Source organism: Staurois parvus, unplaced genomic scaffold (genome assembly GCF_062004578.1).
Source record: "Staurois parvus isolate SC_StPar_1 unplaced genomic scaffold, SC_StPar_1.0 ptg000834l, whole genome shotgun sequence".
In the NCBI taxonomy this organism is placed as follows: domain Eukaryota; kingdom Metazoa; phylum Chordata; class Amphibia; order Anura; family Ranidae; genus Staurois; species Staurois parvus.
Window position 1 is genome coordinate 1026255 of NW_028318630.1, and position 15804 is coordinate 1042058.

The 15804-nt window shown below is 41.2% G+C and overlaps 1 protein-coding gene across 2 annotated transcripts in view; it reads left to right on the forward strand.

The window, feature by feature from the left end:
• BCKDHB (branched chain keto acid dehydrogenase E1 subunit beta) overlaps window positions 1–15804 on the forward strand; it is a 275645-nt gene that overhangs the window by 108153 nt on the left and 151688 nt on the right. For both annotated transcript variants that reach the window (XR_016306628.1, XM_089655349.1), the window contains exon 6: window positions 485–593. Coding sequence is in view for 1 of the 2 variants with exons in the window: in XM_089655349.1 (XP_089511475.1) it covers window positions 485–593 (109 nt within the window). In the remaining variant the exon portion in view is untranslated. The remainder of the gene's footprint in view (window positions 1–484; window positions 594–15804) is intronic.

Sequence of the window (15804 nt, forward strand, 5' to 3'; positions counted from 1 at the left end):
AACCGGCAACTTTCAAAGCAGACATCTGCACTGATTATCAGTGCAGCCCCAAAAGTGCCCCACAGTGCAGCCCCAAAAGTGCCCAGCGGTGCTGCCCATCAGTGCAGCCTCAGCAATGCACATCAGAAATTTTTTTTTTTCCGAGATTTTCTCTTTTTTTTTCATTTATAGTGGAAAAAATAAAACACCCAGTGGTGATTAAATGCCATCAAAAGAAAGCTCTATTTGTGTGAAATTTTTTTTTATAAAAGTGTACAGTGTTGCATTACTGTGCTGAAAGTTGAAAATTGGCCTGGGCAGGAAGGGCGTAAAAGTGCCCAGTAGGCAAGTGGTTAAACACAAGTTAGCTTAAAGTCTCATAACCTAAAGTGATCAAAACAGCATGTGTAACTTACATCAAGTCTGAACAAATGTCCATTTATTATACTGGCCTCTACACTCTTTTGGCATATGTATTGATGTAATACTGTTCTGTTTACTGCAGGTGGTCATACCCAGAAGTCCAATCCAAGCAAAGGGCTTGCTACTTTCTTGTATTGAGGATAAAGACCCATGTATTTTCTTTGAACCTAAGATACTGTATAGAGCAGCAGGTAATGTATGCACATACAGCTTCTGTTTGTAGTAATATTGCCATATTCTTTCATTGGCATTGTATAATAAAACCTTTTGGCTAAATCCTTTTGCAGCACATGACAGACAGCAAATGTGTGCAACTGTTTTAAATTAAAGCAGAATTGTGTGCTTTGGCTATTAGCTGTTGCCTGACTTATTTCTATTTTCCTTGGCTGTGTCTTTTCAGATTTAGTCATTTTGACTTTTTTTTTGCTTTAAATTAAGTTTTCATTTTTCTTTTTGTAAGGGGCACATACCATTTTTAAGTGTGTGCTGTTGTTTTTATGTATGTGTTTGTACAGTAAAGATAAAATAAGTAGTGTGTTTGTTTTTTTCTCCATAGTAGTTGAATTAGATTTTTTTTACTAATGAAATTGCTGTCCTCTGCGTAATCTTTGTAAATTAGAATACCTTGTACTGGTAATTCATGTGCTTGATTTAAGCACACTGGCACTCAATTTGGCTTGTGTCTCGTGCTGACAGTGCTTTGGTGCTTGCACAAATGTTTTTCTGACAAGGTCCTGTTATGTATTTGGATTTTAGCCCAGAAGGCTAGTCTGGATCCCTTTAACTAGATTTGCACTGCAGAGAGGGATCTCCTGAAAAACAAATTGCCATATAGTACTGGGAAAAGGCATATTTTAATCAAATTTCAAATCCATATAAATGTAAGGCCAATGTTCTCTTTATAGTTTCCTGGATGATAAATTACAATAAAATAAAAAGACAAGATCCAACATAAAGTAAAAACTATGATCTAGCTCCCCCCAAAAAAAACTAAGAAAAAGAATAGCTGATTGCTTGGTCTGTCTTGTAAGTAGGAATACTAGTTAAAAAAACAGATGTGCAAACTGAGCAAATCAATATAATTGTGTCTGTATAGTCAAAGAAGTTGCTACATTAGCTCACCATACAGATACTATAGGAACTGGAGGAAAATGGCCTTGCAAGCATCTGTTTCTGTAATAAGTTATCTACATAGAAATATTCAGTAATGAACCTTTGGTGCAGGCTTATCATTGTTTATCTGATTTATTATAGATTTTAATAAAATGACCAAGACCTTTGTAATTCTTTCAAAATATAAATGGACTGAGAAGGGTCTTTGACCATATGTAACTATACAGTAGAATAAAGCGTTTACATATTGGGTTAAATGCGAATACCGCTTCCAAAGTTTTTCAGTGGGGGGGGGGGGGTGTTGGTTGTAGGCTTTTATCTACCTAAGCTACATATTTTGAACCATGACATGGCAATTGACTATTGAATTTAGAAATGAGAAACGGCTAAGAAAAAAAAAACAATCTTAAAATAGATATATTATAAACAAGAGCAGCATTTGTAAAGGGCAATATACTCACAGGTGTTGTCCATATTTTGAATTCCTGCTGTAAGTGTTGGCAGGTTTCGATAGCCTATAAAGATGAAGCTTATCCATTATAAATTATGAGCAGCAAGCAGTCTTTCTGTTTAGAGACAGATGTTGGTAGCATATCCATACCATATCAAACAAAGATCTGAGCGATTTTTTTTTTTTTTTTTTTTTTTTATTTTGACATCTCTTGGAGATACTGTATGAAGGGCATTGATAAAGGTGATCTAATAATCTATTGTTTTGTGATCACTCCGTAACAGTGCTGTATCTATTGTTTTGACGGAAAAGTGAGATAAATCTAAAAGAATTATAGAGAATTACAAGCTTCTAACCTTCTTCAAAGTTGAATAAATGATAGTGCCATTTGTATTGAAGATGGTCAGATAACTTTTTATAATGTGATTTTAGAAAAACACTGAACAGGGCACAAGCAAAATACAGTATTATAGGCCCTGAGTTCTAGCATTGCATCTTCAGGAAATTAAACACTGGCAAATCTTTCGAGGACATACCCCCGTACATCTCCCCTTTAACCTTACCCTTATCCATTTATCCTAAGTTCGTGCTAGCGTCCTAAGGTAATGGACCTACTGTATTCTCCCTTGTGCACGATTCACACTTTGCATTACTAGTTTAATATTTTATTGTTTTATCAGATTCTTTATCTCCTTCACAGCCTTTTAAATCAAAAATAGAAGCAGTGCATTTGAATTGGCACAGCCTCATTAAATGTCTTGGAAAAACACATTTTACAGTAGGGAAAAAAGTGAAAAAAAATAATACCGTTTATGATGTCTGGATCCTAGTAGACACACGTAGAATGTTTAGAAAGTTGAATCCACACAGTCAGCAGGCTTCAAAAGGTTAATGAAATTCTCATAATTCAGTTGGGGCTTTCCTGTTCTGCTTTAGGTAGGCTGTACTACCAGTTAGCTTGATATGGTGAGGAGGAGTGGACAAAACAATTTCCTGCATGTGGTTTGCTCAGAAAGGAGTTGCTCATTAATTAGCTGTAGGTAAGGGTTTTAATAAATCTTCCTAATAAATTACTTGCCACACCCAGGAGTGATTACTACCAGACCTGTTGAATCAAGAAATCACTTAAATATAAGCTGTCTGACAAATTGAAGCATGCTAAAAGATCTAAAAAAGCAACATGTTATGCGGGGATCTAAAGGAATTTAAGAACCAATGAGAAACAATGATTGACATTTATCAGTCTTGAAAATGGTTACAGTGCTTTTTCTAAGACTTTGGGACTCCAGTGAACCATGGTTAGAGCCATTATCCACAAATGGAGAAAACTTGGAACAGTGGTGAACCTTCTCAGGAGTGGCTGGCATACCAAAATTACTTGAAGAGCTCAATGATGACTCATTCAGGAGGTCATAAAAGAACCCAGAACAACTTCTAAAGAACTGCAGGCCTCACTTGCCTCAGTTAAGGTCAGTGTTCATGATTCAACAATAAGAGATTGGACAAAAATGGCTTCCATGAAAGCATTCTAAGGCGAAAGCCACTGCTGATCAAAAAGAACACAAAAAGGCTCATCTCGCATGTTGCCAAAAAAACATCTTGATTGTCCCCAAGACTTTTGGGCAAATATTCTGCGGACTGATGACACAAAAGTTGAACTTTTTGAAAGGTGTACATCCGGTTACATCTGGCTTAAAACTAACATAGCATTTCATAAAAAGCACATCATAACAACCAGACATGGTGTTTGTACTATGATGATCTGGGGCTACTTTGCAGCTTCAGGACCTGGACAACTTGCCATAATTGATGGAACCACAAAGTCTACCAGAACATCCTGAAGGAGAATGTCTGGCCATCAGTTCGTGACCTCAAGCGCACTTGGGTTATGCAGCAGAACAATGTTCTGAAACACACCAGCAAGCCCACCTCTGGCTTAAACAAAAACCTTAAACAGGCCGATCATGCTCAAAAACCCTCCCGTGTGGCTGAATTAAAACAATTTTGCAAAGAAAAGTGCACCAAAATTCCTGTTTAGAAATGGGGGAGGGCACAAGTGTGATGTTTCTGACTTTTAATAAACACACTCATTTGTCCTAGGATCCAGTGCTCACCCTGACCAGTTTCTTCACCAGTCTTAGGTTCCCAACGCTGGCATATTAACTGTTGGCAGCCAGATGTGACTGCTTAAGGCTTTACAGCCGGCTGTCCACTGTGCATGCGCTGCCACGCTGTGGTTTGTGAATTATTCTGCAGCTCTCTGGGACCTGTGACATGTCCAGAAAGATGTGGGGAAAGGGGGGAGCCTGAAAGAGGAGGGTGGAGGAGGAAGATCAGAACTTTCCCTCTTGGGTGACGTTCCACTTTAATGCAGGGGATGCATGGGAATTCCTGCATTGCCTGATCTCTGCCCGCTGCCACATTTGAAAAAAAGCCAGCACAGCTGAGATATTCATTCACAGAATTCCGTGATTAAGAAAATTACAAGTGCTCTCTACCACTGCGGCAGAAAGCTTGTAGTTTTCAATGGACTGCAAGGGCACTGATGAGCACCCTTGTAGTCCACTGACATGTCTTCCAGCTTTCTAGCAGCTCATACAGAGGTATAGACAAGAACGTTGCAGGATATACACTATATTGTCAAAAGTATTGAGACGCCTGCCTTTACACGCACATGAACTTTAATGGCATCCCAGCCTTAGTCCGTAGGGTTCAATATTGAGTTGGCCCACCCTTTGCAGCTATAACAGCTTCATCTCTTCTGGGAAGGCTGTCCACAAGGTTTAGGCCAGTCAAGTTCCTCCACACCAAACTTGCCTTTATGAACCTTGCTTTGTGTACTGGTGCAAAGTCATGTTGGAACAGGAAGGGGCCATCCCCAAACTGTTCCCACAAAGTTGGGAACATGAAATTGTCCAAAATGTCTTAGTATGCTGATGCCTTAAGAGTTCCCTTCACTGGAACTAAGGGGCCAAGCCCAACCCTTGAAAAACAACCCCACACCATAATCACCCCTTTACCAAACTTCACACTTGGCACAATGCAGTCAGGCAAGTATCGTTACGATGGTAACATTGTACTATTCTGATAAAAGTATTAAAGAAAAAAAGTTAAAGTAAAATAAAAAATACCATATTCAGAATTTAAAACTGCCAAACCCAGACACGCCCATCAGATTGCCAGACAGAAAAGCGTGATTCCTCACTCCAGAGGTACTGTCCCCCGGGTTTCCCATTAAAGTGGTTGTAAAGGCTCAAGGTTGTGCAGCTCCCCCCTCAGCCCCCCCTCCCCCAATACTTACCTGAGCCCCATCGCCATGTGCATGAGAGCCTCAGCTTTTGGGGACTCTCCCTCCTTGTTGGCAAAGACAGCAGCAAGAGCCATTGGCTCCCACTGCTCTCAATCAAAGCAGGTGAGCCAGTGAGGAGACGGAGGGGGTTGGGCCAAGCCACAGCTCTGTGTGTGAATGGACACGCAGAGCAGCAGCTTGGAAGTAAGCCTGCTTGGGTGCCCGATAGCAAGCTGCTTGCTCTGGGCGATTTGGCAGGAGGGAGGGGCCAGAAGTGCCAGCGGGGGACCCAAGAAGAGGAGTATCAGGGCTGCTCTGTGCAAAACCACAGAGCAGGTAAGTATGACATGTTTGTGTGTTTGTCTTTTTTGTTTTTTTAAATTGCCTTTAACCGCTTCCCGTCCACCTGTACTGTGGCAGGGCAGGCAAAGTGACCTACCCTGGTTGTACCAACATGGGGCGCAGCGCACCCAAGCAGGCAGCACAGCGCACCCCCCGTGACAGCGGAAATGAACAGGACCCAGTGATCATGTGATTGTTATGCGATCACATGATCACAATGTAAGCAAAGCTCTGCTGCTCCTAGTGAGCTGTGATTGTCCCACAGCTGTCACATGATACATGGGGTCAATCACAGCATCTTGTACCATGTGACCAGCTCCAGCCAATGACAGATCACTATCTTGAGCTGTCAAAAACCTAACTCCGTTTATGAATGAGTTGAGTTCATGACAGCAAGCTTTGTATTGCAGGAAAAATGATCTTTATTTCTCCTGCAAAGCAAAGTGTAAAAAAAAAAAAATCCCTGATCACCCCCCCCCCCCCCCCCACAGTAGTACAATGGTAACATTGTACTATTCTCATAAACATATTAAAAAATAAAAACATTTAAAAAAATAAAATGACAAAATACCATATTCAGAATTAAAAAAAAAACAAAAATTTAAGGTGTCCTTTTATTTATTTTTTTTTTAATACTTGTCACCTGCTTACCTGCATTTTGCAGGCAAGCAGCAGCTCTTGGCAAAGCGACGTAATCTTGCGACACTTCCTGTTTCGGGGTGTGAACGTGCTTGCGCCCCCCACTGCCCCCCTTGGTCAGTCTAGGGAGAGAAGAGAGAACACGGCACCGAGTAATAGCACTACATTTTGCACACACATGTTTGATTAGCACATTTAACCCTTTGATCGCCCCGTCACCCAGCCAGTGCCAATAGTACAGTGTTCGTATATAAAATTTTTCACTGATCACTGCATTCTTGCCACTAGCGACATCCGATAATGTCAGGGTCACTAAGCGCCCACCCAGCCAGGGTCAGCTAATGTTAGAGTGCCCGCACACTATCGCACTCGTGCTATAGGTTGCTGATCACCGCCATTACTAGTATAGTGTTTGTACGGATCAATATAATGATCATGAACAGAACTATACTAGTGCCTCCTTTTGTATAATGTCCCCAAAAATGCAGTGTTAGCAGGATTGGCCCCATTCGCTTCCAGCACTAGCGTTTAGCCCCTGCACTGTTCTTCATGTTAGATTTGTATCAATTGATTGTGGGCCAAGGCAATTTATACTCACAACAATACATCACCGCCCACCCAAATTCAGCTCTTGCCAGACAATTTGTATGGAAATCTATCACAGTTTCTGACTTTAAAACTTTTTTGGGCCTAACCCTCAACATGGGCATTACAAAAATGGATGAATTGCGGTCATATTGGTCCACAGAGCCGAATAATTGTATGCCCATGTTGTCTGCTGTTACATACAGTATATGCCCAACATGGACTAGCAATGTACTGGTACGTCGCTGGACTTTGTGTGGTTATACCGGGATGATACCTGCAGCTACAGGCATCATCCTGGTATAGTTTTTCTCAGCTGGCAGTCGGCTTTCATGTAAAAGCAATCCTAGTGGCCAATTAGCTGCTGAATTGTTTTTACAAACAGCGGGAAGGGACATATCATCACCCCTCCGCATTTCAACATTTTCTTGGACTCTCCTGTCCCACAGGGGAATCAGAGAATGCAGCTGGAAGATCCGCTGGCTGACTATAGAGTTGATCAGAGACCAAAATGGCTCCAATCATCTCTATAGTCTAAGAAATCGGAAGCTACGAGCATTTCATCACTTTAGTTTCCCATGATAAAAACAGCACCATGTGTAAATTGGGAAAGCATCTGACCACACCGATCTTGGGTGAGATCAGATGATCTAAGGGCAGAGGAGATATCTATAGTCTAATTGACCCCAGATTTCTCAAAAAAGAATACCTGTCAATGTCTATTGCAGTCAGAGGTGATATTTACATTCCATGTGATAGCAATTAAAGTGATTTAAAAAAAAAAATGGACACAGTAAAAATAATTAAAAAAAATTTAAATATCTAAAAAGGAAAAAAAAAGCCCCCTAGCCCCCTTGCACGCACCTGCATGCGCAAACGGTGACCCCATGCTGGTATGTAAACAGCGATTGCACCATCTATGTGAGGCATCGCCATGAACGTCAGATCGAGGGCAGTAATTGTAGCATTAGACCTCCTGTGTAAATATAAATTGATGACCTGTAAAGGCTTTTAAAGCGTTGCCTGTCAATAATAAAAATAAAATTTTAAAGCATGTCATGTTTGGTATCTATTTACTCAACGGAACATCTTTTATATATATATTTTCTTTTTTTCCAAAACAAATTTTATTGAGAAAAGAGGCACAATGATAACATATGCAGGTTACATTCGGATCATGTATAAAACTCAGGAAATGCCCGTATCCCTGACAGGATATACATCTGAAGCACACATAGTTTCATCAATTAACATTGCTTGAATTAAGAAGACATAAAAAAAAGCAAAAAACATGTTCCAAACAAAAACCGACATAGAATAAAGTGAACATAACAATTGGGTACAGAAATCAGCCAATCCTCCTATGATCCCTTTAAATAAAGAATGTGATGCAGTACACAGTGAGAGGATGGTGATACCAGTGGATATTTGGGCATCCACCCCGGGGGGCGGAGGCTGAGGAGCTGTATTTGTACCTGTGGGTCTGCTGGTATTCTAAGTTCATCTAAACTCAGAGAAATGGGAAGGTAATGTTGAGAATGTAGGATAGAGCAAAGGAGGAGAAAGTGGGGGAGAGAGAGAGAAACAAGAAGTAGGAGAGAGAGAGAGAGAGAGAAAAGAGGGGGGGGGGGAAGGGGGAACAGCTGCAACTGCTCTGGGTCAAACAGTTCAAATATTTTATATTTTATCAAATAATTGGATGATATATTGTGTTTTTGTGCATTACAATTCTAAAAGTGTATTTTCCCCAAAAGATTTCCATTTGAAAAATTGCTGCGCAAACACTGTGTGACATAAAAAATTTCAACACCTACTGTTTTATTCTCTAGGGCCTCTGCTTAAAAAAAAAAAAAAAATAATAAAATATATATATATATGTATGTTTGGTGGTTCAAAGTAGTTTTCTAGGAAAAAAAGTTTTTTCGTGTAAACAAAGTGTCAGAAAAGGCTTGGTCTTCAATAGTGGGTGATGTGTGGCATAAGCTTCTAATGTTGGCCCTGAAATGCCAGGATAGTAGAAGAAACCCCTTGGGGTGTCTGCTTTCCAAAGAGGGGTCATTTGGGGGGGGTGTTTGTACTATCTTGGCATTTTAGGGCCTCCGAAACTGTGATAGGTGGTGGGGAAGTGATATGAGTTAATGTGCCCTTTGATAGCCTGGAGGAGGTCATTGGATTTTGGGGGCCTGTATGTAACTAGGCTGCCAAAATGTCTCTCACATGTGGTATACCCATACTCAGAAGAATGTGTTTTGGGGTGTTATTCCACGTATACCCTTGGCATGCATGAGCAATATATCATTAAAGCGACAACTTTGTGTAAAAAAAAAAAAAAAAAAAAAAAGCCTCTCTGCAAAATCCTACTTTCCAAAAAGGGGTCATTTGGGGGAGGTTTGTACTGCCCTGGCATTTTAGCACCTCAAGAAATGTGATAGTCAGAAAGTAAAAGCTACGAATTCCAATATACAGTGTATACCATAGTTTTGTAGACACTTTACCTGTCACATAAACCAATTAATATACATACAGTCATGGCCGAAATTGTTGGCACCCTTGATATTTTTCCTGAAAATCAAGTATTTCACACAAAAAAGGTATTGCATTAACACATGTTTTGCTATACACATGTTTATTCCCTTTGTATGTATTGGAACAAATATAAAACAGAGGCAGAAAAGCAAATATGACATAATGTCACACAAAACCCCAAAAATGGGCTGGACAAAAGTATTGGCACCCTTAACTTAATATTTGGTTGCACACCCTTTGGAAAACATAACTGAAATCAGTCGCTTCCTATAACCATCAATAAGCTTCTGACACCTCTCACCCGGAATTTTGGACCACTCTTCCTTTGCAAACAGCTCCAGGTCTCTCTTATTGGAAGGACACCTTTTCCCAACAGCAATTTTAAGATCTCTCCACAGGTGTTCAATGGGATTTAGATCTGGGCTCATTGCTGGCCACTTCAGAACTCTCCAGCGCTTCTTTGCCATCCATTTCTGAGTGCTTTTTGACGTATGTTTGGGGTCATTGTCCTGCTGGAAGACCCAGGATCTTGGACGCAAACCCAGCTTTCTGACACTGGGCCCTACAGTGCGACCCAAAATCCTTTGGTAATCCTCAGATTTCATGATGCCTTGCACACAGTCAAGGCACCCAGTGCCAGAGGCAGCAAAACAACCCCAAAACATCATTGAACCTCCACCATATTTTACCGTAGGTACTGTGTTTTGTTCTTTGTAGGCCTCATTCCGTTTTCGGTAAACAGTAGAATGATGTGCTTTACCGAAAAGCTCTATCTTGGTCTCATCTGTCCACAAGACGTTTTCCCAGAAGGCTTTTGGCTTACTCAAGTACATTTTGGCAAACTGTAGTCTTGCTTTTTTATGTCTCTGTGTCAGCAGTGGGGTCCTCCTGGGTCTCCTGCCATAGCGTTTCATTTCATTTAAATGTCGACGGATAGTTCGCGCTGACACTGATGCTCCCTGAGCCTGCAGGACAGCTTGAATGTCTTTGGAACATGTTTGGGGCTGCTTATCCACCATCCGGACTATTCTGCGTTGCAATCTTTCATCAATTTTCCTCATCCGTCCACGACCAGGGAGATTAGCTACAGTGCCATGGGTTGCAAACTTCTTGATAATGTTGCGCACTGTGGACAAAGGCAAATCTAGTTCTCTGGAGATGGACTTGTAACCTTGAGATTGTTGATATTTTGCCACAATTTTGGTTCTCAGGTCCTCAGACAGTTCTCGTCTCCTCTTTCTGTTGTCCATGCTTAGTGTGGCACAGACAGACACACAATGCAAAGGTTAAGTGAACGTCTCTCCTTTTTATCTGCTTTCAGGTGTGATTTCTATATTGCCCACACCTGTTACTTGCCCCAGGTGAGTTTACAGGAGCATCACATGCTTGTAACATTCTTATTTATCCGCAGTTGTGAAAGGGTGCCAATACTTTTGTCCAGCCCATTTTTGGAGGTTTGTGTGACATTATGTCGAATTTGCTTTCTTTCCTCCCTTTTTTTGTTTTGTCCCAATACACACAAAGGGAATAAACATGTGTATAGCAAAACATGTGTTAATGCAATACGTTTCGTGAGAAATACATGATTTCCTGGAGAAATATCAAGGGTGCCAACAATTTCGGCCATGACTGTATATTGAGATTTTTGTTTTACCAAAGACATGTAGCAGAAAACATTTTGGCATAAATGTATGACTAACTTTGAGTTTATTGGCTATTTTTTATAACCAAAAGTGAAAAATATCAAGTTTTTTTCAAAAGTTTCTTTTTTTTTGTTTGTAGTGCAAAAAGTAAAAACCGCAGAGGTGATCAAATGTGCCACCAAAAGAAATTTCTATTTGTGTGGAAAAAAGTACATAAATTTTGTTTGGGTACAGCATTGCACGACCACGCAATTACCAGTTGAAATAGCGCAGTGCCGAACAGCAAAAAAATGGCCTTGTCAGGAAGGGGGGTAAATCCTCTGGAGGGCAAGTGGTTAATATCACTTTCACAAATCCAAATGTGTGCCAATTTCAAGCAAATATGTCTTGATAGAAAATGTACTTTCTTGCTAGTGTGAATGACCCCAACAGGCAAATGCAAACTTAATTAAAAGAGCCCAGAGCAGGCCGATATCATCCACTGCTAATAGTAGTTTTAGTTTGCTTTCCCAATCGCATCAGTGATATGTACTAGTGTGACCATAGTTTAAAATTAGCCAATTTAAAATAAGGATTCTGTGCATCAATCTGTAGTCCAGATCTTGTGTAATAATTAAAACCCTAGTTTGTTGTTTTTCTCTTTCTAATGGCAAGGGGATGGGGGGAGGTATAAGGTAAAAATTATTTTGAGTTTAGAGCTAATTGTATAATCGCCAATCAAAACCGGTTTCCCTTGGCTAGTATTTAGTATGCAACTCTAGACAACTTTTTTTTTTTTTTTTTTTTTTTTTTTTTAACTTTTGGCTAGATTGGCAAAGGGTTAGAACCTGAAATGCCAGGATAGTAAAAGAAACCCCTTTAAATGACCCCTTTTTGGAATGTAGACACTCCAAGGTATTTGCTAAGAGGCATGGTGAGTTTTTGCAGTCCTCATTTGTTGCCACATGTTTTTGGAAAACAAAGAAAGAAAACAAAAATGTATGTTTTTTTTCTTTTTCAAAACCCTATGACAAAAATGATATCTGTAAAATGCTCACCATGCCTCTTATCAAATTCCTGGGGGTGTCTGCTTTTCCAAAAAGGGGTCATTTGTGTTCCAGTTGGGGAGATTTCCCCCTTAACTTCCTATCCTGGTGGGCACCATCACTGGGAAAGAGAATGAGGGGAAATCCTGGCAAACAAACTAGAACAGCTGACAAAGGTTCTAATTATTCAAGCACTGCTAAAAATGTGTTTTTATTAGTGTCCATGTACCAGATTCTGTGCCAGTGACAGTGCTGTCTAACTGCATTACATGGAATTTACTAGATGGCCACAGTTCAGATTTAAACCCTTATCACATAACCCTATTAGACTTGACTCACAGAACCTGATCCCAAGAAAATTGGTGTAACTGAAGCTGAAAACAACCACATTTCTTTTTCTTTTTTTTTTTTTTTCGTTTTTCAAAAGTCAAATATGGATCCTGTGAAAGCTGCTTCAGTTGTCTTTGCTGAAAGGTTTAAATAGCTGTTTTAGTCACACTTTTTTTTTCTTTGTTATAATAATACTCTTCTCATGACCCTCTAAAATATAAAAAGCAGCTGAGTTTTGCATTGCTTGTTGTCAATATGGATGCTGTGATAAAGCAGCATAAGAGTAATGAGTCACATTGACGTTCTGGGGCTCTGACGTGTAATGGAGAGCTTTGTAAGATGTCTTTTGACCTTTTCTGTGTAGTTTATTGTATCACATGTGACATGTAGCCAGTGAGGTGAGAATGAATAAAGATTTGCATCAGTGGTTACTATGGCAAGACTGAAGACGGGGCCCCTGAAGACGAAACATGTTTTTTAATTTAACAAATAGTTTATTTCCAGACTTGTGAATGTTCAGCATGCATAACTAAAGGGCAGGTTCAAGTTCATTTATTTCAGGATGGTGTTAGTTTGTTAAAGAGAATGTGTCCTACTGTTAATAACAAGCTGAAGAGCCCATAAGAAGCTGCTACCATGGTAACTTGTTGCTTTTATATTGACGGTAGTGTGTAATGCCAGTAGTATGAATTGTTTGTAATGTATATGTTTATTTCTATTCAACTGTCTAAATAGTGTCATGATCCCTGATTTTTTTTAATTTTTTTATAAACCAAAAAGGTTTCCATTTCAGCAGATGTCAGTTGGAAAAGACATCTCAATTACTGTTTTAAATTGCCACAGGTGTATAAAATCAAGCTGTACTAAAGAAAAAAAGGGTTGGAGGGAAGTATGAAGGAACACTGATTGCCTTATCACTATATAAGTGTTGCTGTCTAAACCATAATAAGACACAAAACAAAATAGTCTCATGAGTGGGTAAAGCCCACCTCATGAGACAAGTGAATAATCGGTCAGCAAACAAGGCTTGTATCAGAATTAGTAATTTAAAGATATTTATTTATTCATGGCAAAAAATTGCAATACTTCAAAATTGTAGTAACACACAGTTCTCAGTAACCACAACATACACATAAACGTACAAACAATTAAAAACCATGTCATAATAAAGACGTCCGGATGTCAATTATGCTGTATGTATGTGTCAGGGATCGCGGCTCCGTGGTCCACGATCGCGGCTCTGTCCCCCGCGCATGCGCATTGGCGGCAGATCGCGCCGGGACACAGGCACTAGGTCCCGGCGAGCCGCGGCTGACAGGACGCCGCGCATGCGCAGTAGGTGCCGCGGGCGCGCCTCAGGCGTCCAATGACAGCCGGGGGTGCGTCCTAGCCGGCCAATGACAGTGCAGGGCGCACTATTTAAAGATGCCCTGCACTGTCACAGATTGCCGCAAGGTCTTCCTGTGATCCTGAGTTCCTGCACCTGTCTAGTGACCCTGATTGACCCTGACTACGCTGCCTGCCCCGTGATTGACCCGGATTGCCCTTACTATTCTGCCTGCTCCTGCGATTGACCCGGATTGTCCTGACTACTCTGCCTGCTCCTGCGTTTGACCCGGATTGCCCTGACCATTCTACGGATTGACTTCCCTGCTGACCCTGCGTGTGACCCGACTACTCTTCGCCTACCGATTCTGTACCCCGCTTACCCTCACGGGCCCACGATCCGTTACTACCCTGCTGGGGCCGCCATCCTCTTCATATCTGGCTCTCCCGGTACCTGTCCCCAAAGGTCTCCTCAGCCACTGGTGGGCCTGCTCGGAGGTCGTGACCTGGCCCGGGACTGTTTCAAGTCCATCCCCACCATCAGGGGCTCTGGTGAAAGCACAGCCCGGGATTAGACCCCACGCTCTGAGTAGGTCTGTCAGTTGGCAGCCTGAGGCACCACCTGGCGGATCATAACAGTATGTATGTATTCCCCGCAGAAAGCTGTCCCAAATTGGGGTATGTGAACCTAACAATACTATTTAAATACAGCACCGCAAGGTCTACATACATACAGAACCCAGGGTCCGTTAGCAATAGATGGATACAGTACTGATGGTACCTATAATGGGATGTTAGTCCCTGAAGAGTAGAATAACACTGAGACTTATTGGCAAACACAGAGTCACTGTTAGCAATCCAACAGATGGAAACTAATGAGGTCCTAAAAATATCTGTAGAGCGGTTGTGCTTATAGATTGCAATACGTTATCACAGGCCCATTAGATCAAGTAATAAGGTTGCTGATTGACTTGAACATTATAGTCACATTGATGGTACCAACTGGGTTATTATAAAGCAATTCAGTGCGTCGAAAGCTTCATGGAATGGGTTTCCATGGATGAGCAGCTGCATCCAAGCCTTACATCACCAAGTTCAATGCAAAGCATCGGATGCAGTGGTATAAAGCACACCACCACTGGATTCTAGAGCAACAGAGATGTGTTCTCTGGAGTGACAAAGCGCGTTTCTCTGTCTGGCAATCCAATGAACGTGTCTGGGTTTGGCGGTTGCCAGAAAAATGGTACTTGCCTGGCTGCATTGTGCCAAGTGTAAGGTTTGGTGGAGGGGGGATTGTGTGGGGTTGTTTTTCAGGGGTTGGGCTTGGCCCCTTCGTTCCAGTGAAGGGAACTCTTAAGGCATCAGCATACAAAGACATTTTGGGCAATTTCATGCTCCCAACTTTGTGGGAACAGCTTGGGGATGGCCCCTTCTTGTTCGAACATGACCACTCACCGGTGCACAAAGCAAGGTCCATAAAGACATGGATGAGCAAGTTTGGGGTGGAGGAACTTGACTGGCCTGCAGAGTCCTGACCTCAACCCAACAAAACACCTTTAAGATGAATTGGAACAGAGATTGCGAGCCAGGCTTTCTCATCTGACATCCTTGCCTGATATTACAAATGTGCTTCTGGAAGAATGGTCAAACATTCCCGTAGCACACTCCTAAACCTTGTGGACAGCCTTCCCAGAAGAGTTGAAGCTGTTATAGCCGCAAAGGGCGTGCCAACTCATTATTGAACCCTAAGGACAAAGACTGGGATGCCATTAAAATTCATGTGTGTGCAAAGGCAGGCATCCCAATACTTTTGACTGTTTTGTTTTTTTCCTGAACGTGCATTAATCCCTAATTACTCAAACATATTGGCCATCTGTCATGATTAATCATAGTCTTACAGTAAGTGCTTTTTGAACTCTTCATTGTTGAATAACTCTCAGTACCTTCCTCACACAAAATGTCTACAGTAGCTGCTTCTTTACAGAAGAAAGGTTTGTGTCTGTGAAACTGAGTAAGATTTGAAAAAGAGTCCAAGCCAGCTGCTATTCCAAATGCATGAATACTCCGCAATGGCAAAATGAATACAAAATGTTATCACAATCCCTTATACATGACAGGCTGATTTAAACATTA